Source organism: Clarias gariepinus, chromosome 1 (genome assembly GCF_024256425.1).
Source record: "Clarias gariepinus isolate MV-2021 ecotype Netherlands chromosome 1, CGAR_prim_01v2, whole genome shotgun sequence".
NCBI lineage: Eukaryota > Metazoa > Chordata > Actinopteri > Siluriformes > Clariidae > Clarias > Clarias gariepinus.
This window is the reverse complement of record NC_071100.1, coordinates 39,598,226-39,624,929: the sequence shown is the minus strand read 5'-3', so window position 1 is coordinate 39,624,929 and position 26,704 is coordinate 39,598,226. Positions and strand designations below refer to the sequence as shown.

The 26,704-nt window shown below is 42.6% G+C and overlaps 1 protein-coding gene across 2 annotated transcripts; it reads left to right on the top strand.

Moving 5' to 3' along the window:
• The first annotated feature begins 440 nt into the window (after nt 1-440).
• Nucleotides 441-26,039, top strand: slc4a2a (solute carrier family 4 member 2a). 2 transcript variants are annotated; one of them, XM_053491592.1, is made up of 22 exons: nt 441-535; nt 8,506-8,674; nt 8,825-9,084; nt 9,172-9,314; nt 11,161-11,387; nt 11,977-12,113; nt 15,088-15,268; nt 15,481-15,616; nt 16,401-16,590; nt 16,678-16,783; nt 17,192-17,376; nt 18,259-18,475; nt 18,712-18,915; nt 19,057-19,205; nt 19,941-20,135; nt 20,213-20,431; nt 20,612-20,701; nt 20,858-21,024; nt 21,807-22,060; nt 22,302-22,471; nt 23,212-23,385; nt 23,995-26,039. In XM_053491592.1, the coding sequence occupies exons 1-22, from the start codon at nt 476-478 to the stop codon at nt 24,073-24,075; spliced, it is 3,714 nt and encodes a 1,237-aa protein (XP_053347567.1). In that variant the 5' UTR covers nt 441-475; the 3' UTR covers nt 24,076-26,039. The 2 variants fall into 2 exon arrangements, with proteins under 2 accessions (XP_053347567.1, XP_053347558.1); XM_053491583.1 differs by having other exon boundaries at nt 11,158-11,387.
• The last annotated feature ends 665 nt before the right edge of the window (nt 26,040-26,704 follow it).

The following is a 26,704-nucleotide window of genomic DNA, read 5'->3' as shown; positions in this document are numbered from 1 at the left end:
TTACATGGGCTTGGTGCACGTGATGCAATGTGTTACCACTTGTAGAGATCTTATCACGTGATCTTTCAAAGAATAATAGTTTTTTTTTGTGTAACGCCTTTGACCGTACCGCTGTAACATACAGAAAACTGAGTATGAAATTCCAAACCACGCAGTTACCCAGAATGCAACAAAAATAAGCCATGCATTTGACCTTTACACTGTCTTTTCAGGGTTTAGGTCCTGTTATAGATAAAAAAAAAAAAAAAATCCTTGTTATGCAATTTTTTTTTTTTTCAAATAGAACAACAATTGTACATGTCTCTCTAATTTAAATGAATAAAAACTGGTTTGGTCTTGTTTATTTTGTTCTTTCAGGTTATGCTGTCCGAAACCTCCCAGCTGAGTCTGAGCAAAAGAGAAAAAGGCTAAAGCACAATCACAGAGACGCGCGCACGCGCGCACACACACACACACGCACACAGCAGAGCAAGACATGAGTGATCCTCAGGACGTCGGAGACGCCGTTGCCACTCCAGGACTGGCTGGACATTTTGTGAGTATCTGTAGTTACATAACTGCCCAGTGCTGATGCGCAGCTTTTGTCAGTCGCCTTAAGCTTGGTACTGTACGAGGTCACATCCTGGCCCTATGGTTCAGTCATTGTCATTTTAAACTTGGTGTTGATCGTACTGTGTAGCAGCAGTTCAAAGGGCGTGTGAGGTTTAACCACAGCTATTTAAACAGGAAATCGCCTCTTTAATTGTCCCTTAAGGTTCAACCATGGTTTTTCCTCTCCCTGAAATATCTCAGGAAAATCAGGCTAATTACAAGTATAAGGTGCCTGCACGTTATGTCAACATAGTCTTTTGGGTATTTCAACATTTTCTCCCCAATTTGGCTAGAGTACACCCACCAGCCAGATCTAGCCAGATCCAGTCTCTCCTCCGGTCATCTGTAGGTCTTTACAAAATGATTACTTTAGTAAGATATGACGTATACGTCATAAACATATGACAATTAGCCCTAAAGATGTCTTAGTGTTAACATTTTTTTAGGGCTTTAATTTGGGCTAAACACATCCCTGGTAAGGTATCTAGTTTATTTCTTCCTAAAGAAGTTTACACCCTGATTAGTGCAGCGGTAAAGTGCTCGTCCCGTCATTCGGAGATCGTGAGTCCGAATCACGGGTGGTGCCGTAGCCTCACGCAGCCGGGGGCCTAAGGAGAGCTGATTGGCTGGACACTCTTAAAGGTGTGAGCTCACGCAAGCGGAAGGAGTGTGTTACGCCGCTCCCAACGCTGCAGAAGCAAGCATTTCTTGATGGCGTCATGTGGAATGACCATAGCCTTTGCTTTTTTCTTTTAAATAATCTTAAATAGATGAATTCCATAAAAATATTCTTCCTTAAATATATAATTCAAATACTCGCACTTTGCAACAGTATCACAGTTTCTTCTTTTGAGATCATGGACGATTGGTGCAATACCGCCACCTACTGGACAAGAATGTGGAGCAGCAGATTGGCAGGAAAAATGGATCATCTCTTTGTACCAGACCTGACATTTAAGCAATTAACAACTCCGCAATATGGACAATTTTGGCAGTAAACATTGAAATGAAATCGAAAGTCGCATTTTCCAGAAGTCGGCCAGCTCTGTTGTTTATGCTACTCGTTCAGGTTAAAAGCTGTCCACCCTCTTCTACATACAAGAGCTCGCAGGTGCCTGTGATTGATGCGAGAGATAGAGCGAGAGATTACATTATCCCTCGCACCCAGAAATCACAGACAGTGTTGTTTCCTTGGCTTCCTGTCCCAGAAATATAGTGGCTCTCGATCTCTCTACAGTATGTGAACGTATTCTGGCTAAGGCTGCGTTCACATTACAAGCTTTTCTGCGCAATTGAGATGTTTTTGCTCCGATCGCAACTTTCTATCATGTTTAAAACACCCCAAGTTAGCCGTATCTGTTTATTTTAATCAAGCAAATTTGATATCAAGTAAATCACTCTGTGGTTCCACCGAATAGTCACAGCTGCTGTTGCTTCCTCTGCCAGTGGTGAAGGATGACGATAACAGCCATATCACTTCCATCCTGACTAATCCTATTAGTGTCACGTGGCCACGTATACTGTAGGATGGTGCAGAGCTCCACCGTGCTCATCAGCCATTCAACAAGTCTTCCTTAAAATCCTTATTGACAAATATATGTTTAAAATTTAGGTTAAGATATTTATAACCTCTTGAGTTAAAGAAATTGAAGGATATAAGAGGACGTCCAGCTGATTGGCTCATCTTTCTAGTGCCCCATTTAGCCTACCTGGTTATTACTTGTCAAAAATGGGGACTACTGCAAGAGGCCCATCGGGGCTGGGTTTTACTGTTAATGAAAGGGTTGCCAGGTTGAGCTAGTTCCAAAATACTTTGTGGCTGCCAGAGTCTTGATTTAAAGCAAACCGTCAGAAATAAAATGGTATGTTAGGCCTCTGTGGCCTCGCCCCTCCAGGGTAGAGGGTTCGATCCCAAATTACACCCTGTGATGGACCTGTCCAGGGTGTACCCCACCTATTGCCTAGGATCTAGCTTCCCGCCACCCTGTACAGAATAAGCAGTATGGACAGTAGATGAATGAATGGACAGTTCTGCAACATAAAATGCAGACACTATGTGTACAGTATATGAGGTATGAAGGACCATTTTTTTATTGTAGAGTACATTGCAAGAAATAGGAGTCGGACAGGTGGGGTATGGGATGGATAATGTCCTTATATCGTTTTAGGTCTTTTGTGTTAGTTTTTGAGATGCATTTGGACTAAAAACCTTGAATCGATGGTTATTCGAACAAAGGTTACCCTCAAAATACTAAATCGTAGCCTGTAGCATTAGTCGACTCTAGCATTAGATCCTTAAACTACTTGAGAATCTATGTTGTTAGTCATGAGCTGCTGTTATGTGTCAAAGCAAAAAAGCCAAAAATGGTATTTGCATCACCACAGACTAGTAATGCGAACACGGGCTAAATGAAACCTAGCTCGCTAAAGGTGCTCTTCTAGCGACAAAATCCAGTTTGTTCCTTAAATCCAGCGTGGTGTTTATTCTGGTAGTCTAGCGCATGGACAGCCGGTCAGGTCCAGTCGGTCACATTTGGTTCGGTCCTCCGCTGTGGGTGACATGCAGTGGTACAACAGCTACACGCCAGCATTCCAGCACAGCTTTACTTATTAAAACCAGCTTTAGTTTAGCTGGCGTAATCGCTGGGCGTAGCACGGTGGCGTGAGCTTGTAGATCTGTGGTTTTTGTGTGTAATGTGCGCTTGTATGTTTGTGCTTGACAAAGTCCTCTTTAAAAAAAAAACAGGAATGTGTTGTTTTGATCTTTAATCACTCTAAAACAGCTGGCTGTTGGTTCCTTAACGGGTTAAAATGCTTTTATTCACTATGCACACTCAGGTCAGTCTGCTGCTGGAGGACTGGTGGATTATTTCAGATACACTGCTGTGATAAGTATATGAAGCTGGGGGATTTACGTAAAAAAAAAACAAAAAACTCATATATTTGGGGAAAATATGTTATAATGTTTAAGTTTTTTGACATTTTTGTGATGCACTCAGATGACCCACACCTACTTCAGGGGTTCATTGCTAAGAGATAATAAATATTTGCATCCTGAAGTTCAATGTTATAGCATCCTTAGTACTACACAGGTAGTCCCCGACTTACAAACGGGTTTCGTTCCATTGGCGTGTTCTTAAGTCAGATTTGTTCTTAAGTCAGACAAAGTAAGTCTTGTACGCCTTTGACATGAATATACAATGTAAAGCATAGCAATCCACTTGACTGAATCAGTCCCCTTTCCCCATACTGCAATCATGTGGTCAAACAAACGTAATCATGATGTAATCAACATCACAAGTGTAAGAGTGTTGTCTCTGCGCCTTTAAATCGCAAGGAGGATCCCGGACGCCATTGTGTCTCGGAGCTGTTTTTTTTTACTGTATTGGACTGTGATCTCTGTTTTGTTGAGGATTTTGCGAAATTAGGATTATTACCCATCAAGACACATCTGTGTGTAGGAACACAACAATCACACAATCATTTATTTACAAACCCCGTGACCCTGAAGACAGGATAAAGTGGTATAAAATATAAGTGAGTGAGTGAGCTTTATTCACAAACATCACTTGCACACTACAGGGACTCGGTCGGGAGTTATTGCCACACTCCCTATATAGTCCTGACCTCGCTCCAAGCCATTTCCACGTTTGGGGCATTAAAGGAGTTCCTGGGAGGCTAGCGTGTCGGACGTGAAGCAGATAGTGCGATCATGCTTCCAGCGTACTGAGGAAACTTTCTACCTTAATGGTATCCAAGAACTAGTGAAACACTGGGATAAGTGCATTAGTGTGGCAGGAGATTATATAGGGAAATAAATGGAGGTTTTAACTCTCAACAGTGTTCTGTTATTCTGCACAATTAAAAGGCCTGGTTTGACTTCAACGCTTCTCCTAAAACTGAGCTTGACGTGTGTACAGCAGATGAGCTCCTTTAAATGACTTGCTTTTAGCTCATTAAACACTCCCAATTAAAGAAGTTTAGACAACGGAGCATGCCAGTGATTACCTCATCAAGCACCCAAGGCTTCCAGCCACAGGATATGTCTGGATACTCCTGCTTTTGTTGGGCGTCAATAACCAAGGCCATGAACATAATGACGTCATGAACTTGTCCAGGTTGTCGGTGAGAAATTATAGCATTTTGTTAAAAGTCAACAACAGGGACAACGCATGAAGTGCTCCAGAAACTTAATGATCTAATCTCTTAATGTCCGGGTTCTCAAACAGATCAGCTGTAATTTCACAGCAACAACTCCAAATTTTGGTAACGATAATCAAGCCTACTGAGAGGTTACTGGAGCTTCTGTGTATTTATCTGAGAACGTTTTAGGAGTCCCTTACACCTACCCTGCTTTACTGAGGATGAGTGAAATCTTAAGACGTAGCCATGCAGATGTTTGGTTGGCGCAGGTCCAGGGGTCTCGGCTTGATCCTGAGCTCAGTTTACTGTTCGAACTGACCTTGATCAGGACGGAGTGGGAACTGAAGCTAAACAAACAACAAAAGAACATTTAATACTCCAAAAAATAACTACATACGTGTTATTTTATATAATTATATAGTAGGCTGGATCATTTGAGTGCTGACGTTTTGATCATATCTGCATGCTTCCTCATGGCGCTCTTGCCTCTTTAACATTAAGATCACATGCGCTGTTTGTTACTTAAGTGAGCCATGTCTAAGGAGACATAAACACTTCTCTCTGGGAGGACTTCCTGAGTGACGTCTTCTTATTTTTAAAGGACCTTCCTGGCATGTTGACTCTAGAAGATTACTCCGAAGGTCAGTGTCTGCAATAAAGAAAGGAGTACGGCTTGAGCAGAGTGTTTTTTTTTCCCTGAGCCTGTTGTCTCTAACGTAACGCGATCAGCTACACAACCTCGCCTCTAGTAGGGTAAGCTTTGTGCCCGATATTAAAATGGTGTCCAAAACAGCACAGTTTCTGTGGGAAAGCGTAACCCAATATGTGAGCTTTGTGAGTTTGGATGGAGGTGTGCAGGTGGGGAAGAACAGATGAGAAGAAGTGGTGCTCAGTGCCAGCCCTTACCCGGTTACCAGCGCCCATTAAATGTTAGACCAAGCGAAGTATATTAGCAGACAAACCTCATCAGGATGGGTCTAAAAAATAAAGAGACTGCCTGGCCAAAAATAAAAAACGTCACCACTTCAAAAGGGTCAGATTATAAATGGAGATCATGTAAACATTTAGTAGAGATACACGATGGTGGAAATCACAGCTTATAATGTGTGTATGGAAATGCACACCTGAACTCTGAGGACTGGGACTAAACAGCTGTGTAGCCATAAGAAAACCACATGTTAGTGGGACTAATCAGGGAAAAAGCATTTAAATTTGCTGGGGATCATAAAGATTGGATTTGGAGCAACGGAAAAAGGTCATGTGGTCTAACGAGTCCAGATTGAGTGGTGGGTCAGGGTAATAAGGCGAGCACTTAAAGCGATGAGGCGATCATGCATGGTGGCCACGGTGCACGCCTCTGGTGACAGTGTTATGATCTGGGGTTGCTTCATTTGGTCAGGTCCAAGCTCAGTAAAATGAAGTCGGTTGACGATCTGAATGACCAGGTTATCATGGATGGATAGACAACGGTGTAATATTTTTAATTGAATTAACTTTTTTTTGTAAAAAAAAAAAAAAAAAAAAAAGGTCGTCTTATCCAATTCCGTGGTACAACTTAAGCATTAACGGGAAACAAACCACAACCACATGATATCCTTTTATTTATAGACAATCCCCAGGGGGAGTGAGTGGGTTTGTTGTTTCAGTCCGTCTGCTGTGATTACTTAAGATATCAGACAGTTTAAGCCCAAGTATAAATAAAGTATAGAATCCATGGAACAAGAATATCACGAGCAGCTGGAAGTTCTTTCAAGGATAAGACATTATTTGTCGTATTGATATCAGGTTATGTCAATTTGTCCAGCCGAGCTGAACAGCATCACCAAGTGGTCTTAATAAAAAAACATGGAGAGGGGTATCCAAGTGGCGTAGCGCTAATGACCTCACCCACTATCGTCCCGGGAAATCGCAAGTTCGGATCCCGGGTGATGTTGTAGCCTAGCGTAGCCAGGGGACCTGGAGAGAGCTGATTGGCCGAGAGGGGTGGGACGGGAGGTACTCTAGCGGTCTCGCATCAATCGCGGGAGTCTGTAAGCTCACACAAGGAACGGATGGCGCTGTTCTCCGAGTTTGTTACGCTGCTCCCAAAGGAATGTGAGCGAGCAGTTCGAAAAGATGCAGTTGGCTGGCGTGACATGGCTCGGAGGGAACAGGTGATGGTCTTCGGCCCTCTTTTGATTGGTGGTAAAAGTAGCCTTGATGTGCCCTGATGATGGGTGAGAATTGGCGACTATTAAATTGGGGGGAAAATATGGGGGGAAAAATCCTTAGGATAATAATAAAAATAAAAAACATACTTAATTTTTCTAATCAAAGCACACATTATCTCCCATAGTTAGATGAGAGAACTGTACGTTAATAGTTTTTGGTTTAAGAAAGGGTTACATTTTTCTTATTTATCATGTTTGCATTTTCTGGAAGGAACATTGTGTGTGTGTGTGTGTGTGTGTGTGTGTGTGTGTGTGTGTGTGTGTGTGTGTGTCAGAGACAGTTTGCTCTTCATTGTTTTTATTACATCAACAATGAGACCTTGTGACAAAACACAGTCAGCTGTAATAGTTTCATTGTGAAGCTGCTGACGGATATTACGTTTTAACCCTCTTATCTCTTATCATGGACATCCGTCACTGGAAACAGAGATGTTATAGTCTGTTCTATCATACGCTTAAAACGCCAAGGTCTGTAAGAGTGATTAGATGCACCTCCTTAAAAAAACAACAACAACTCCTTATTAAAGCAATAGTAAGTTATTTAATTCATATCTAGCTCACTAATTAATGCTATTATCACAAATAGTATCATTAATGTGAAATATCTGGAAGGTGTCCTGGATGCAATCAGTGTAAAGTCTCTACAGTCTGCTCTTTTCTGTGCCGTGCTTGCTGCGACTGAACGGCACTTGGTGTGCTGAGTCACGCTCTGCGTCTAGACTGTCAACGAGGGGTATTTTGGGACTCGTCCAACCTGTGAATGAGCGCGAGATGTGACGAGGTGAGAAGAAATATTTAGAGAGAGAGATGTTTTTTTTTTCCCCCTTATTAAACTTATTAGTTATTTTTAGAATTTCAGATGCGGCCTCATAAACAGTCTGCGTAAACGCAAAATTAACACACGTAATAAAATCGTCCTGCTGTTTACATTTCAACATTGGACCATGGATCAGAAGATGATGGGTTCGATCCCCAGCACAACCAACATGCTGGTGTACCCCACCTTGTGCCCCATGTCTCCTGGGATAGGCACGTGACCCTGTATACGGTATAAACGCGTGAGTGAGATGATCACGCCCCAGCCCCTGATGTAATGGTTCTTTTTTTTTCTGGCCCAGCAAAGTGCTAATGCCTTGTTTGAAATCCGGCATATAACTCCAGAACTGCCTTCATGGAATAGCTGTCTGAGAATGTGTGAGGTTCAGTCATCCTGCATAGAATGCACAAGGAAATGCAGCTGTGTTACAAACCAATCCAACATCTGGAAGCTTATTGTAGTCCTGATGTTTAGGACGTGAAGAGAAACTGCAATATAGTGATGAATATTTTTCCCCCCCTGCGTGCGATGTGGGCTTTGCTCTCAAAATATACTACATTTTGTCTCCCTCTAGACTCCGTTTCTGGCCACTGCATCATTTAATGTGTGTTTGAGTTGGAGGTATATTAGTGGCATGCATTAGAGCGCATTCTGTTGGTACTTAGAAACCCCAGCGAGGCAGTGACACCTGTGTAAAAGAGCAGCCTGTAGCGTGGCTCACCTCATCTCCGTTTCTCTCCTCAGCCGGCTGCAGTGCCGCTTTCTCCCCGTCGCCATGGTGACGATGTTGACGACGACGATGACGGGGACCTTAATAGAACTCTGGGAGTGCAGCGCTTCCAGCAGATCCTCTCCCCAGCACCGCGGCTACCTGCCGAGCAGCACCGCACCTTCAATCAGGAAGACGTAGAGGGTAAGATCATAGAAATATATATTTTAAAAAAAGGCTTAATGTTTTTAAATGATTAGAATTTTAAAAAAGAAATGAAAAAAAAACTTTTCTTTCTATGATCCACATCGACCATAAGCACTTTTTCTGAACCGGTTCTTGCGCAATATCCAGGCCACCGCCACTTGCCCCTGCATATCCATCACCCGCTATCCAAACGGCTGCCCTCCGAGAGCCGCGGTAAGAAGAGCGGCCGCAAGAGAAAGCCCGGGAGGAGGCGGGGCTCGGCCAGCAGCGGCGGAGCTCCCACTATAGAGGAGGACGAGCAAGAGGAGGAAGTAGACGAGGACCACTGCAGCCCTCAGGAGGGAGAAGGCAACGCCACCACACCTACACCAGACAACGATACAGATGCTCAAACAGAGCTAGTGCAGGTATTTCCACCGTACTGTAGGAAACACACGCTTTCCTGTCACCCGGTTCTGACCATCCTTGACCCTGTCCTTGTGTTTCCTCCCCAGTTCTTTGTATGTGACGAAGACTCCAATGACACTAATGGGGTCACCAGAAATCACCAGGGTTCTCCAGCTCGTCAGATCTCGATCGTCCCCGAGTCAGCACTACACACGAGCAGCACTAGTCCGGAGGACGCCACTACAACAGAGTGAGCGAGCGCACACACACAAATACAGTAATTATTCACAGTGTGCTATGGACTTGACCTCTCGCAGGATCCAACAGCATGGTCCCTTATGAGTGGGAGCGTGCAAGCATGAGTTAGAACATCGGGCTAGTTGTTCCAAAACTTTTAGATTGGGATATAAATCAAAGTGACCACATTATAGACTAGGCGTTTTGGTGCAAAAGAATGTGAAAAGAAATCAGTGTATGCAAAATAATAAACGAAAGACTATGGCAAACTCAGGTCTTTCCTTTGATGTTTGGTACAAAAAATGTTTGCTGGTGAACATGCGGTTTAAATAGTAGATCTTTTTTGTTTGTTTATATATATATATATATATATTCTATCTCAAAAAAATAAAGGGAACACTTGGTCCCAGTTTGACTTGAACGCCTCTCATATGTGTATGCATGGTTCAAGTCAAACCGGGACTAAGTGTTCCCTTTATTTTTTTTTGAGCAGTATAAATATAGGTAGATAGATAATTTATATATATTATCTATTAATATATTAAAAAAAATTTATGTATGTTTGCATTTAAAGTGCTAAAAATATTGCTGTTCATCTGTAATCCTACAGGAGGCGTGCTCTTGACTATTCCAACGTTGGCAGGCAGGTGTAGTAGGAGCAATGATTTGCTGATTTAGAATTGCAACAACATTCCAAAACATTTGAATACTAAATGAAATGGTGATACTCGCTGAACCGCAATACAGATCTAATCGTGATATCGTATCGGGTGGTCTGTGGTGGTTCCCATCCCAATTATATGCACACTTCAAAGTGCTAGCATATAGCTGAGTGCATGTATAGCGTAATTGTGTAAGGTTAGCACTGAGCAAAGTGTTGAAATGAAGATAAAGCTGGAATTTACAAAAGGATTAGTGATTACTAAACTGTCGCCCTCGGCTTGCTCACCAGGGACAAACTGACCATTTTGATTCATACAAATTCACATTTCATACAAACTTAAATAATTCTTTTGACTGTGTAAAGCTGCTTTGCGGCAATGAAAATTGCTAAAAGCGCTATACAAATAAAATTGAATTGAATTGAATTACTCAAATCAGACCATATTCATGTGATGTCATTCCTGATCTGCCAATCATCCTGTCTGATCTGGTCTCTCTACCACGATGTACTAAACTTAGCACAGAGGACCCGATATACAGTAGCAAGCACCATGATGAGACTGGCTCTTATGAAGACCATCCCAGGAAAGCAAGACCAAAACTGCTGCAGAGAAGTTCATTTCGAGTCACCAGCCTCAGAAACCCCCAGTTAACAAACACGGATTAGAGGCGTTATGAAGGCTTTAAAGAGCATAAGTAGTAACACTGTTTCACAGTGTAGAAAGAAATTAAAATCAGGAACGATCATGGAGTTAAAAGGTGTGTCCAAACTTTTGACTGGCAGTGTGCATACTGGGATGCTTCAATAATGAATTTTTATCGTTATTTAATAAAAAAAAGCAGGCGTCATCGTCTTTTCACCTGACCCACGTTTCCAAACTCCTAAATGATTTCACTAAGCGCGTTTATTTCATGTTCATTCCTGATCCCTAGCACGAGCTCGTCTCTAACCTGCTTTTTTGTGTTTTATTCAAATGATAAAATTTTATTCAAATGATTTGTTTTTGCAAATTTTTTACAAATCAGCCAGGCTCTTTAGAAAATATTGTGGCGATGTGACAGCAAAAAAAAAAAAATAAGCTCAGGAGTGAGGAGAGTCGGGGCCATGCACACTGCTCGCGCTGCGTCCTCCGACTCTGGCCTCATTCAAATACACATTTACATGTAGTGTTCTAAACCTTTGTCCTCTGTAGCAGTCTAGACGGCGTGTGTCCCCAGCCCAATGGCACGAGGCCGTCCGTTCCGTCAGGCCTCCAGCCCATGTCTCCCGACGCAAGCTCTAGGTTGGCGCGCAGCTACGACCTGCAGGAGCGCCGGCGCACCGGAGACGTGACCGCCACCGAGCTGGCGCACTACCAACGCATGCCGACCGATGAGAGCGAAGCGCAAATGCTGGCCACCGTCGACCTGGACGGCATGAAGAGTAAGTGCCACATGGGAGCGAGAGAGGTGGATCAAAGCACGTGCAACATGAATGGAACATTCTCTGTTACTCGCGGTCATGAGGTCATGCGTCGTGATCACAGACGTTCCGTTCTGTTGTTTTTATTAATACAAAAGCTTGTTTGATCTGATTTTTTAATCTGACCATTTATGGCAGCGATTCAAGAATTTGGTCATTTTCTAAGCATGCAGAGCTTCCCACACGAATTACACACACTTCAATACATTTTTATTGTTGTCTATTTGTGTGTGTCTATGATATAATGGTGAGGTGAGGGGGCAAGAACAAATCCTTTCGACCAGGCGCATGAACAATAGTTCGCTTTGACTCGAAAACTGAAGGAGGTATGTTTTTACGTCAGAAGGCCGAAGGGCGAGGGTTTAGATCAGGCGCAGGAACGATTTAAGGGTTCACGACGTACGGTCCGTGTATCGCTTCTAGCTCATCTCATTCTGCGTCTCCATAACCTGAGCTCGGGTATGTATTATTCATTGACCTTCTTTTATGAGCATGGTCATGATGCGTGCACACTCTTTTGTGCTTCTGTTACTCACTCCGGTTCTTTCAGGTCACCGGTTTGAAGATGTCCCTGGCGTGCGCCGGCACCTGGTCAGGAAGTGCAGTAAGGGGCAGGTGGTTCACATCAGCAAGGACCACAAGGAGCCGAGCGGCCGCAGCCGCAAACTGGACAGGACCCCGCACGAGGTGAGTCGCGTCCCGGAGAGGTTCGGCGATAACCAAGCATCATGATGAGCATTCGGGCTTACTCGGGTTGCTGTGTGTTTTTATCAGAGGAGGTTATTGTCTCGCGCTGCAAACTACAGCAGGGTCTGCACACACCGGCAGCTCCAGGTACACCTGCACATCGCTTTTTCTTCAGGCTCGTGCATGTTTAGTTTAACACAACTCGCTTTTTCTAACATCACAGCTTGAGCTGGATATCGTGTGTGTTTGGATGGCACGAGGTGTGTATGTGTCGGTACACTTTCCCCCAATCACGTGCAGGGCTTTAGAGATCAACACTGCGTGACCAAATAGTAATGCATTTCTTTAATCGTTGTTGTTTTTGCCGTACGTGCATCACGGTATGCAAAGCAGCGCCTTAACACACCATAATTAATGACCGTGTTACACGGGCGCGCCAGGCAAACCTATTGTCTGAGCTTCGATTAATTATGGCTTTGTGACATGTTTATAGGGTGCCTATTGGCTTTCATATCATGGAATTTTATTATTTGGAATTTTTTTTTTTTTTTTTTTTAACACTGGTATGAAATTGGAATTAAATTAAAGCTTTGTTCACTAATCAGAACTTAATGCAAAACTTCATAACACACTTTACCTTTGACCTCTGTGACCTCTGGCACATTCTCCCAGGAATGGTAACTTTTCCAGAATGTTTGATTAACCAGTATGTCTTGATGTATCTGGGATAACATTTTTTAGTTCAACGCAATGTTATTTATATAGTGGAACTCTCTTTATTCTGTAACTTCTTCTAGTTATAGAATAAATCCTTCTTTAACTATATCGTCATCAAACATACTATTGAATATCAGGAAAAATGTTACAGTAAACATGGAGAAAAAGAGATGTGTCTCCCGGTGTCGTTTTTATAACAGTGGCCGTTCCTTTTTATTTTTTGCCTCAGATGAGATTTGCATCAGATTTCAGATTCATGTTGGAGTCATGTCACGGTGGTGTAGTGGTTAGCACTGTCGCCCAGGGTCCGGGTTCGATTCCCGTCTCTGTGTGCATGGAGTTTGCATGTTCTCCCCTTCATGGTGGGTTTCCTCCGGGTACTCCGGTTTCCTCCCACATCCAAACACATGCATATTAGGCTAACTGGTGTTCCCAAATTGCCCGTAGTATGTGTGTGTGTGCCCTGCGATGGATTGGCACCCTGTCCAGGGTGTACCTCGCCTTATACTGTCACCTGGGATAGGCTTTCAAGATTCCTTAAAACCCAAACCCGTCTGGTTTGTGGAGCCCCACCTCGCACCTTAGAGCACTTACAGTATACAACCTGCAGGTAACGTCCCTGTACCAGACACCACAGCACACCTTCAGAGGTCTCGTGAAGAGGAGTCATACACCCAGGGGTCAGAGCTGTGTTTGTGGCACGAGGTGAACTACACAGTAATGCTTTGGGTTTTAATGTTATGGCTGATTAGTGTGTATTGTTAACACCTGAATATGCTTACTATTACGAGAAGTGAAATTTATAAGTGTTGTCTTAATATTTTTATATGTGTTAGTGTAGGGATTTAACCGACTAAAACATAATTGTGATCTGGTATTAACGGTGTACAGTATGTGCATGTGTGTGCTGTGTGTCAGTTTGTTCTTTCACTTGTCTTTGGGCTCGAATAAACTTTTAACAAAGCAAGATTTATTCAAAGGTTTTATTTAAAGGTGTGTAAAAGTCCTACAGGCCGTTTCTATCTGTAGTGTAAATGCTTTTATTTATGTTTATTATGTCTGTATAAATATGTACAAAACTGTTTACTATTTCTAAACTTAACTTAAACTTAAATAATAATCATTAACAGTACAAAAGAATATTTGCATGCCAGGGAAGAAGAAGCATTTTACATGTCAGACCAGTTTTCAGATGGAAACAACAACAGAGAAAAAAACAAACCCCATCGTAGACTGCTTTATTATCCACTCCCCCCGATTTTCTCCCTAATTTAGTCGTGGCCAATTCCTCCCTGTCACTAGGGGGCTCCCACATTGAGGCTACTACTCCCCAGTTGCGAGGCCCGAAGACTTTCACGCGTTTCCTCTGAACCACGTTACGCCAGCCGACCGCATCTTTTCGAACTGCTCGCTCATGCACTGTTGGCGGCGGCGGCGTAACGCACTCGGAGGACAGCGCTATCCGCTCCTTCCACTTGCGCGAGCTCACAGGCGCCCCTGATGGGCTGTAGATGTTAATGTGGGAGCACTAAGTACCTCTCATCCCGCCCCTCTGAGAGAGCTCGTCCAATCGGCTCCCTCTAGACCTCCGGCTGCGGGAGGTGACAGCATCGCCCGGGAATCGAACTCGCGATCTCCGGATGATGGGGCGAGCGATTTACTATTATTATTTATTCTCCAGCACACTCAGTAAAACCTACTTGCACAAATGTGTATTTTCACACCAAATTTAGATTATGTAGAAGTGCCTTTTATGGAGCAATGTTTTCAAAGGCATCTTTTCTTTTGGCATTTTTATTATGTTTCCATTTCCAAGATGTTTGCACTGTACTGTAAGTGAAACACGTGTTCGGTTTTACTTGCTCCTTTGTATTTTCGTGCAAACCCCAGGGGCGTACATAAGGAGGTTTTTTTCCCATCTGAAAACTTCTCGGTCATGTAATATGTTGCTTTCTTCACAGGCATGCAAATATTCCCCTGTAATAGTATTTATGTATTAACACTATTGGAAATAGTGAATGGTTTTGTGCATATTAGACAACATATAACAGCATTTGGACTGAAGATAGTCCTGTGCCTAACACTTTTGTACAGTACTAGACCTTAAACTCATAAATCTTAAACCAGCGAGACCAGAAGTCTTATTAAAAAGTGTGAATATGTAAATTATACGCGAATGTAATGCGACATTAATATATTCTACTGTCATCCTTAGGGAATGTGAATTTGAATGTGGTTTGTGTGCGCTCCCTCTCAGGTGTTTGTGGAGCTGAACGAGCTGGTGATGGATAAGAACCAGGAGATGCAGTGGAGAGAGACGGCTCGCTGGATCAAGTTCGAGGAGGATGTGGAAGAGGAAACGGACCGCTGGGGCAAACCGCACGTCGCCTCGCTGTCATTCCGCAGCCTCCTCGAGCTGCGTCGGACCATCTCGCATGGTGAGCACACACACATGCGCATGCACCCTTGGATCAGGAGATACAGGGTGTCCCAAAACACTCCTAGATAGAGACGTCTCCCTCAGCGGACGTTCGCTTCTGGATGTGTTTTGAACATGGATGCTCAGCTCAGTGCAGTCAGACAGATACGGCTTCTGGAAATAAGATGTGTTGAGATTGGACGAGATGATGAGAGTGGTGTATGTGGACAGGTGTCGTACTGCTGGACCTGGACCAGAGGACGCTGCCCGGCATCGCACATCAGGTGGTGGAACAGATGATCATCTCGGACCAGATCCGAGCCGAAGACCGAGCCAACGTACTCCGAGCTCTGCTGCTCAAACACAGGTCCGCGCAAACACTCTCTCGAATAATGAACAATTGTTGTTTTTACTAAAGATCTTTTTGATGGCTGCTTCAAACGTTTTTTGTTTATAAACAAAATAACAAAAATCTGACTAAAATGTCGGCATCGTTGGTGGAACGATTTATGAAGTTTGCGATCAAGTGAGCAAAAATCGGGAAATGATTATGGACTCGATTTTTATTTTATTCTAAAGAACCTTCCCTCGCATGTTTATTATTTTATTTTATTTATGTTTATTTTTATTTTTTCCATTTTATGCAAATTTTCTGTCGGCTTAGCTTTTAAAATTTTCAACAATTGCATAACGAAAGCTAAATGTGTGAAGGTTGTTCAAGGTAGAAGGTTTTCCCAGTCGGATTGAATTGCATGCTTCATGTCTGAAACACTGGCCTCTCAGGAACCCCTTTTAATAGTTCAAACATGTGTAAATGACTTGGAGCGAGGTCGGGACTGTACGGCAGAACTCCCAGCCGAGATCCTGTAATGTACACGTGGTGTTGGTGAATGATTGTGTGTACAGTTCCTACAGACAGATGTGTCTCTTTTGCATTATTATAAGTCAATCCAAGAAGTAATACACTGCAAAATAAGTGGAAAGAAAAAAAGCATCATCTAAATATATGCAGATGTCTGATTCGAGTGCTAGCTTTATGCAGAATGTTCTAGCAGAAGTAATTGCATTAATTATTAGTTATAGTGGAAGCGTTATAGTGTCTTTTCCTATATGCTGCATGTCATGACCGAATGGCTCTCCTCTCATTTCAGTCACCCAAGTGACGGGAAGGAGCACAACTCATTCAACAGGAACATCTCTGCAGCGAGTCTCACCTCTCTGATGCCTCATCACCATAGCAACAACCACGTCGCCCCTCCAGAACCTACTGCTGCCGACCCGCTTATAGCGGGGATCACCGAATCTGACTCGCACCCGTACATCGACATCGACAAGAACGAGGTACAGCGTGGTCCTCTGTATGTCCATGTTTGATACACACTCCATGTGCATGTATCTGTGTTTAGAGCCGATTCTGTGTCTTTATAGAAAGATAATACTCTGCCACTGGGGTTGCACAAATCCAAATCTAAGCACGAGTTCAAGCTCCTGGAAAAGATCCCGGAAAATGCAGAGGCTACCGTCGTGCTCGTGGGTGAGTCACACGCTGGGTGTTACATTTAAAGGTCCCGTATTTGACCAAGTTAACATGCTGTAGGTTAATGGGTGTCCCCAGGTGTCCCCAGGTGTCCTTTATGTTGTGGCTGCTCCCCTTCCTTAATTATTCCTTAATTAACACGTGTGTTTTGGGGGAACAATATGTCTTTCACGCTGAAGATTTTTCTGTCCCATATCAATAACAAAATAAATGAGGACATTTAAAAAACCTACATGTGAAATGAGTGAGAAATAAACAAAACTAAGCAATAAAATTAATAATAAAAGCTTAAGGATTGATGAGGCTAATAACAGGGCTGTGGCAGTGCTGTGTAGATGGGTAGCCCCCAGGAGAAGCCCTGAAATAGGGAGGGTTTGATTTGCACGTTAATCCGTATCCCCACAGGCAGGGTGGACTTCCTGGACCAGCCGTCCATGGCTTTCGTGCGGCTGCAGGACGCGGTGCTGCTGGAGTCCGTGCTGGAGGTGCCCATCCCCGTGCGCTTTATCTTCGTCCTCCTCGGCCCACCTATCGCCAACATGGACTACCATCAGATCGGTCGCTCCATATCGACCCTGATGTCTGACAAGGTACGCTAAGTCAGGGCTGTTGTCTGCAAATACTCTGGAACCTGGCCCAGACACAACAACTTGTTATGAGTACCGAGAGACAGATTTATATCGGAGTTATTTAATCTTGTGATGGACACATTAGGACTTGTCTGTCTCGTTCTACAAGTAGTTGTAGGCAGTAACATTTCAGTCTAGTGCCACTCTTAATGTGTGAATGTCTCAACGCCAATATTGCATTTAAGTAAAATAAAATGATTGTAAGTTTATCCTAGATTGTTTTTTAACATCCTGCTTGAAGGATGAATGCATCACAATTATTGCATTTTCAATAGATTCGCATAAATTCTGCATTCATTATGTTAGTGAAATACTCATCTGTTACACTATTAAAAAAATATTTCTTACACACTTTTAGTTACCACACAAATTACGTAATCAATAGTGCACAGTAGGAGAATAATTTTTTTTTTTAATAGCCGGCTAAAAAGGCTGTTTGATGGATTTTGCGTGAGTTAAATTATTAAAAAAAATGCATGTGTAAATATGTAAATGCATCTGGAGTGAAAGCCCTTTTGGTTAGACAATGCATTTATGTTAGTTTTAATAAATGCATGGATAATTTTACAGGATAATGCGATTTGTTTCTTAGTTCTCAAAATATTTGTCATGAAATACAATTTACCATAAACAACCCACCTGATCATTGTAATCCATTTAGTGCATCAAGCAGTTTGTTAGAAAATGTTAAAGAAAAAAAAAAAAAAGGAGAGATTTGACTATTTTGGTTTACATTTTTGAGTAAAAGCAGGTTTAAATTAAACGTATTAACATAAAATGCAAACTTGTGCTCTGGTGCGTGTAGACATTGTTAGCCCACTCTTGCGTTTCCCATCTCGACAGCAATTTCACGAGGCGGCGTATCTGGCAGATGAGCGCGGGGACCTGCTGACGGCCATTAACAGCTTTCTGGACTGCAGCATCGTGCTTCCTCCGTCAGAGGTAGGAGGTGACGAGCTGCTGCACTCGGTGGCGCGATTTCAGCGGGAGATGCTGCGCAAGAGACACGAGCAAGAGATCAAATTACAGGCCAAGGAACCCAAGAGGCCGGAGGACGAAGGTATACATGTGCAAGAACCCTTTTTTTCTTTTTTTTTCTTTTTTTTTTTAAATCATGCATTTTGGAAATTGTTGTTAATTTAAGAAAGAATCGAGCCTTTATACGGTTATATTACTGTCATGCCTAATATTACTGTATTAGTATTAGACCTAATATTACTGTATTAGTATTAGATATAGATTAGATATTTAATGACCTCACGATGTGTTGTGGTCCGTGCATGTGCTTCTGTGCAGCTCTTCTACCCCCGAGTAAACCCGTAGACGACCCCCTGAGGAGGACGGGACGCCTGTTCGGGGGGGCCATACGAGATGCGCGCAACCGCTACCCCAAATACCTCAGTGACTTTAAGGATGCGCTGAACCCTCAGTGCATGGCTGCTATCATTTTCATTTACTTCGCTGCCCTCTCTCCTGCCATTACCTTCGGAGGACTGCTGGGTCAGTTCATGCCTGGGATGTTTGTTTGTTTGTTTGTTTGTTTGTTTGTTTAGTCACTTGCTCATTCTTCATGAAACTACTAGCAATTAAACTAAATCTATTAGTGACATGCTTTAATGAGATTTTCACACCCCTCAACAGGTGATAAGACTGAGGGTCTGATGGGCGTATCGGAGTTGATCATCGCCACCTCAGTACAAGGCATCCTGTTCAGTCTGCTTGGAGCTCAGCCCCTCCTGGTGGTCGGCTTTTCTGGACCCGTGTTAGTGTTCGAAGAGGCGTTCTATTCTGTAGGTTTTTTTAAAAAATGTATTATTATTATTTTTAAACCAATATTTAAACAGCTTTTCTGCATTGTATTGAACAAAAGTGTACAAAGTGCAGCATAGTACGTAAAGGTTTCAGTGGCGCAGTGGTAAAGTGCTCGTCCAGAGATTGCTGGTTCGGTTCCCGGGTGATGCTGTAACCTCTCACAGCCGGAGCGGGGAGGGATGAGAGGTACTAGAGCTTCCGCATTAATCACGGCTCTACGCCATTCTGTGAGCTCGTGCACGCGGAGGGAGCATATAGCACTGTCCTCCGAGTGTGTTACGCCGCCCCCAATGGTGCGTGAGTAGTTTAAAAACAAAAGAGGTCAGCTGGTGTCGCGTAGTTCGGAGGAAACACATGACAGCCCTCAGGCCTCCTGGCTGAATGGTAGTAAGTAGCCTTAATGTGGGAGTCCCCTAGCACACGTCCTTCCTGTCCTTCATCCGAGCTGTAAAGAGTGTTTCGGAAGTGGAATAACAAGTCAGTGTTATACCTTTAACAATTATATAAAGCATAACTCTAATGGGCATTGGTGGCACAGCGGTGGGCATCTCACCTGCCATGTAGAGACCCAAGTTTCGATGCCCAAATCCTAGAGCACCACCTACATTTCTGCCTCTATGTGAGCGATTTAAATGTCGGCTTACAGGTAAAATCCAGAAACCTCAAAGCTAATTAGTCCACTATAATAATAATCCCTGTATGTTTTGCGACAGTTCTGTACGTCCTATGGGATGGAGTACCTGACGGGACGGGTATGGATCGGGTTTTGGCTGGTGATTATCGTGCTGGTTATGGTGGCCTTCGAGGGAAGCTTCCTAGTGCGTTTCGTCTCCCGCTTCACGCAGGAGATCTTCTCCTTTCTCATCTCCCTCATCTTCATCTATGAGACCTTTTCGAAGCTTATCAAGGTAAAACATTGGCGCTTTTTTTTTTTTTTTCATTGATTAAGCATTTGCATGATCTTCACATTTTATTTGTTTCTCAGATCTTTAAAGATCACCCTCTGACCGCCTGCAACAGCACAGCGGAAAACGACACTACACAGGAGTTACTGGTGAACTCCAGCCGGAGTGGAGCAGCCGTAGCTGGGAAAGTTCTGAATCAGCCCAATACGGCCCTGCTGTCCCTCGTGCTCATGTCAGGAACCTTCTTCATCGCCTTCTACCTGCGCAAATTCAAGAACAGCGCCTTCTTTCCTGGCAGTGTAAGATTTTCATCATGTTGTTTTTTTTTATTTTATAAGGAGAAAATGGAATATATGGGTGATTCTTATTACTTTTCTTTCCTTATGCAATTGTATGATTGCTATAGTTAAAAATCAAGGGTTAGAATTTTACTGTTGCACGAATTGTTTATCTAAAAAGTCCATTGTTTTACGGTGCAGCTGCGCAGAGTGATTGGAGACTTTGGTGTTCCCATCGCGATCTTCATCATGGTTTTGGTGGACTACAGCATAAAAGACACCTTCACACAGGTTAGTATTTAAAGAAAATATAGTACAGAACATTATTCTTGTTTGTCGTAGTTGAAAGTCTCCATGTGACTTTGCTATTGAAGGCCTTTGTTATCATTGTATGCATGCATATACATACTTTTAGTATTTAAAGCTGAACACAGCATTCCTCCATAGAAACTCAGCGTGCCGGACGGCTTCAATGTGACCAGCCCCGAGAAACGGAGCTGGGTGATCAACCCACTGGGGTCTGACGGTCAGTTCCCAGTCTGGATGATGGCTGCCAGCATCCTGCCTGCGCTGCTTGTCTTCATCCTCATCTTCATGGAAACACAGATCACCACGTGAGCCAATACGATCAATCCTGAAGCAGACATGCTTAGTGCATTAAAAAGTATTCAGTTCTCAGGAGATTCAGAGTTCGAATTTCAACGATTTCTCCCAGCTATTATTGAGGGCGATCCTAAGCACTCGATAGCTCATGATTGTTGTGAAGGTAGGTGGCGCTGTCGTTCATGCATTTGCAGCAGCCTTGTGATGTTGGAATTGTAAAGGTAAGTGGTGGCTTGGAGGAATTACGCGTAAGCCTACTGGTTTCCCCCGGGCGATAGCTCGACTGTGCAGGGTGTCGAGGTTGGATTTTGTAAATAAATTAAGCAAAAAGGTTTTATACTCCTGGGGGCGTCAAAAAATAAATAGAAGAATTAAACAAACACTTTGTATGTAATAAAATGTGCAGATGAAATTATGGGACGTTATTATATTATACTGATGAATCGCATTCTCACTCCCTCCTTTATTCTCCTGAAACTTTGCCTCATTGCACGTGCATTTTTTTTTATGCATGTTTTTGCTCTGCATCGTGATACTGCTCTGATGTTGCACATGAGTAATGAGAGCATGAGCGATTATAGGCTGCATGTACATTTCAATAGGCCTTGATGATGAGCCAGGACTCAATGCAAGATGTTAAAGCATAATCATAACGTCATTCCATAGGGAGGCATGATCTCCATCTTTTCTGCGTGTTTTGTTTACTGTATATCGCCGTTTTATAGATATGTGATAATGATGTGCAGTATGTTAGATAAGAGGTTCCGAGTCTGACAGTGTCTCTTTCCTTCAGGCTCATTGTGAGTAAAAAGGAGAGGATGCTGGTAAAGGGGTCTGGCTTTCATTTGGACCTGTTGATCATCGTAGCCGTGGGCGGGATCTCGGCTCTGTTTGGCCTGCCCTGGCTGGCTGCCGCGACCGTGCGCTCTGTGACCCACGCCAATGCGCTTACCGTCATGAGCAAGGCCGTGGCACCCGGCGATAAACCACGCATCCAGGAGGTGAAGGAGCAGAGAGTGACTGGACTTCTGGTAGCAGTTCTCGTTGGTGAGTTCAACTTTCTTATAGTGGTCAAAGGTGGTGTTTAATATATATATATATATATATATATATATATATATATATATATATATATATATATATATATAACTTTGGATTAAGGTGTGAAGCTGGACAAAGGGGGAAAGGTGGAAAACATGGGCATCTTAGAAATGGCCCAAAATTTACTGTATGAATTATATGGCCAAAAGTTTGCAGACATCTGACTTAACTGTCTGTGACTCTACAGGTCTTTCTATCGTGATTGGCGATGTGTTACGGAAGATCCCCATCGCTGTTCTCTTTGGTATTTTTCTCTACATGGGCGTAATGTCCCTCAACGGCATCCAGCTGACCGAGCGCATGATGCTCCTACTGATGCCTCCCAAATACCACCCGGACCATACGTATGTTCGGAAGGTCAGTCTGCTCTCCTAACACAGGAGTATGAAAGCAAGAATGCTGCAACAACCATGAGCACTAAACCCTCCTTATCAAACCCACTGAAATCATTAGTCCGTGTCAGTACAGGTAGTCCTCGACTTGCGAACGAGAGATTTTTTTTTTTTCCGGCAAAGTAAGGCTAAGGAAATGAATTACAACAGTGTTGTCTCTGCAACTTTAAATCGTGAGGGGAATCTCGGATGCTATTTTGTCTCAGAGCTGTTTTCCACTGTATTGGACTGTAATCGCTGTTTTGTCGAGGATTTTCCGAAATTAGGATAATTCACCATCAGGACAGCTTTACTCGACAGCCAGTTTCTATGATTGTGCTTCCGAACTGATTCATTCGGTGTGGCCGACTCATTGCTCCCGCACCAACCACCTCTAAACACACGCACAATATACCAGATTTTAGACATTTTGTTCATGCACTTTAGACGTTTTATTCACACCCAGAAAATATTGTATATCATTTTAGATATTGGTATCTGGTGCACCGCAGTGCATTTTTATTACTTTTTATTTTTCGATACAGTACACATGAGCTACTCCCATGATTAAACTGGAAATAGAACCGCGGTCCGTTCATATCTGCAAAAATTTCTAACTTGAATGTTCGTAAGTCGGGGACTACTTGTACCTTATTAATCTCTCAGACCCAGTTTTTCTATAGTCCGCTTACACATCCCCTTGACCTTTTGATTTGTTTTTTTCAGGTGCGCACACTACGAATGCACCTTTTCACAATTATCCAGGTAGTGTGTTTAGCTGGGTTGTGGGCGGTCATGTCCACCCAGGCCTCGTTAGCGTTTCCCTTCGTCCTTATCCTGACCGTGCCCATCAGGAGGTTCCTGCTGCCGCGGATCTTCAACCAGCGCGAGATGCAGTGTGTAAGTTGAATTGTAAACATTTGCATTGCAACAGGATGATTTCGAGATGGCCTGTTCTGTAAAAGCTTTATAAAGCCTTATTTATGATGTATGTGGCTTTTATTGTGATTTCAACCGTGTACAGTAAGTACGGTATATAGTAAAACAAAGCAACCATGCTCCAGGACCATGGTGCTAGATAAAACCCTAAAGGATTGGATTGTGGGCACACAAGACTCATTTATGGCTGTGGGGACCAAATTCCAGCCTGTTTATTCCAATCTCATAGAAAAGCCAGAGCTGTGCCTCCGGATGGCGCACTAGTAAAGTGCTCGCCCTATCATCCGGAGATCGCAAGCCCGATTTCTGGGTGATGCTGTAACCTCTCGCAGCCGGAGGTCTAGAGAGAGCTGATTGGCCGAGCTCTCTCAGAGGGGCGGGATGAGAAGGACAATCAGGAGCGTCTGTGAAGGGCTGTTTTTCTGGCACAAGCGCAACCTACGTAATACTGGTTAAAGTTTTAAGGTTTGATATTATTGGTGATCGGTGTAAACAGGGCTTTAAAAGTAAGGCTTTTAAAAGTAAAAATAAAAACCTTTTCATTTCATTGTGTGCGCGTGTGCTTTACAGCTTGACGCAGATGACGCAGAGCCCACGTTCAACATCATCGAGGGGCAAGACGAGTACACGGAGATACAAGTGCCGGTATGACGCCAATCACGGCACCCTGACCGACACTCACCGAGCGAGAGGAATCGCAGGCGCCATCCTAGACATTGCTTTGACCAATCAGTGACCGTATCGCTGAAGCCTCAGACTCGTTTAATAGCTTGCCGTCCATCTTGGATTGTAATTTATAGTACAGTTGCAGTATATTTGCATATTTAACGCTTCCTTGGTCGTCAGTATTTAGTTGTTTATTCACAAGGTTTAGTGTGTACTAACACCCAGGTGTATATTTGTTCAACATCCCCCCCTCCCTTTCTCACACACACACACACACACACACACACACACACACACACACAAAGCACTTTATGACCAATCATAATGCCTTTGTTTTTGTTATTTAATTTGTTCCTTCATCTTACTGAAACCAGGGTGAAATGTACTGTAGTCTGAATAGCTATCGTAATCCGGGAATATTTAGCTAGTATGGATGTTGGTAAGTTTTTTTTTTGTTTGTTTTTGTTTGTTTTTTTTCCTTCGGACCAGCACTGAAAAGAAAGTCGTTGTTTTCTTCTTTTTTTTTTTTTTTTAAAGTGAGTGAGAGATGGAGAGAGAGAGAGGAAAAAAAACACCTCAGTGTTCTTTGATGACTGTATATTTCAAATCGATTGTAAAAAAATATGCAAAGTTTTTGACATCAATGTGCACTTGTGTCCCCCCCCCTCCCCCTCCTAACTACCAGGAGTGTTACAGTACATATCACCTAGATATCTCGGAGGGGGTGAAATCGAATGCTAGTTAGGTATGTGTGTAACTGTGATTCCCTAGAACCAGCACTAATCGAACAAATCACTTATTGCAAATACTACATCATACGGTCACTTAGCGACCGTCTTAATAGGAATAGTTCTCAGCATGTATGCACAACAAGAGATCCCAACGACGTCCGTCTTCCTTGACGGCTCGTCCACTGATCACAGAACCACAGTTAACGTATGTAATTAGTGTTATCGCTCTGTATTTCTTTATATATATATTTAAAGCCAAAAAAAAAAAAACTTTATCAAGAACTAGTGCATGGAAACATGCATTATTGCTGTAGGGAGTTTCCAGAATAGGAAAAGTCGACCATAAGTGTAGCCTGTTACGTATCCTCCATTTGTCTGGTCGAGTGCTTAATTCTGAAATAAATGTCTACTGAATATATTTTTAATCATTTTATATGAACCAGTAGTGTTTAGGACTACAGGTGTGAACGTGATGAGGGATGATGGTACTCGAGGTTGCTGGTTAGGTCAATTTGAAAGAGTTCTCTAGTCTTGCCTGGCAGTGATAATGAGCCACATCTTATTATTATTATTAATAATGATATTATTAAAAGTTTTAAAATTAACATGGGCATATGATTTAAATCTTCATGTATACACAAGTCTTTTTTTATTTTATATATATATATGCTTGTTTGTTTTAGTCTGCAATGTGTGATTCTTTAATAAAATGTTTAAGATCCAAAGAATGCAGTACAATGCTGAACATTTCTGCATGTTTTATGTTTTGTACTTTTTTTTTTTTTTTTTTTTTGGTCAGTCACTTTTAAACATTTCACATGCAAAAGATGTGCTAAATACAATCCGTCTTACATTGCTACTATAACACTTAACTGATTTTTTTTTTTCTTCTTAGTGATCTGAAACACAATGTTATTTTTCTTCTGTATAAATCTGTACATTTCTGTTTTTGCTCCTCCCAAAAACACTTGTTACAACCACTTGAGCTTGATGATGTTAGTGCCTTTTACTATGATGTTGCTGTAAAACCAGCCGGATGAAACTGTGTTGTGCTTGTTAATAAATGTTAAGCAGAAGTGACCTTGTTTGTTGTTGTATGAATGAGGATGAGAAGTGAGACGTGGGGTTTGTGAGACTGGATCTGAGTGATCATGATGCGATGGTGTGTTTCTGTGGTTAAACACGGTGTAGACTCAATAAAGCAACTCAACATTTCTACCCCTGTGCTGTTACTGTGTTAAATTTTATGTCATTATTAGTAGTAGTAACCCTAAATCCTTCTCTTTTTTTTTTTTGAACAACCATGTAAAATGACAGTAAAATTATTAACCTGCATCAAGAAAAAAAAACAACCATTGAGATGAAACTCTGAAAATTGGATTACGAACTATAAAATGCATTATTAAAACCTGAAAGGATTGTGGTGAACCATCATCTTCTAGAAAAAATTTGGTCAGAAAAACATCCTGTATGGGCATGATGGGAGACCACTTAAAAGCTTGGTGGAATCAAGTTATAAAAACACTTGCAGTAGAACTTGCAGCTATGTTTAATAATGACAGTAAGAGCATTTCCACACGCACAATGCAAAGAGAACTGGGCTCAACAGCTGTCACCTTAAAAAAAAAAACACTAATCAGAAAAAAAGGCTTCAATTTGTTAGGAAGCATAAAGAATAGATGGTGAAGCACTGGAAAAAGGTCAAAATGAGTCCAGAATAATTGGAAGATGAGTCCAGATTAACCCTGTTCCAGAATGATGCCTAGTGTCTACCCTACAAGCCTGTGGGAGCAGTGTTATGATCTGCGATCGCTGCTGTTGGTCAGGGCTATGTTCAGAAATGTTATGTGTCCAAAAAATGAAATCAGCTGTGTACCTGAATA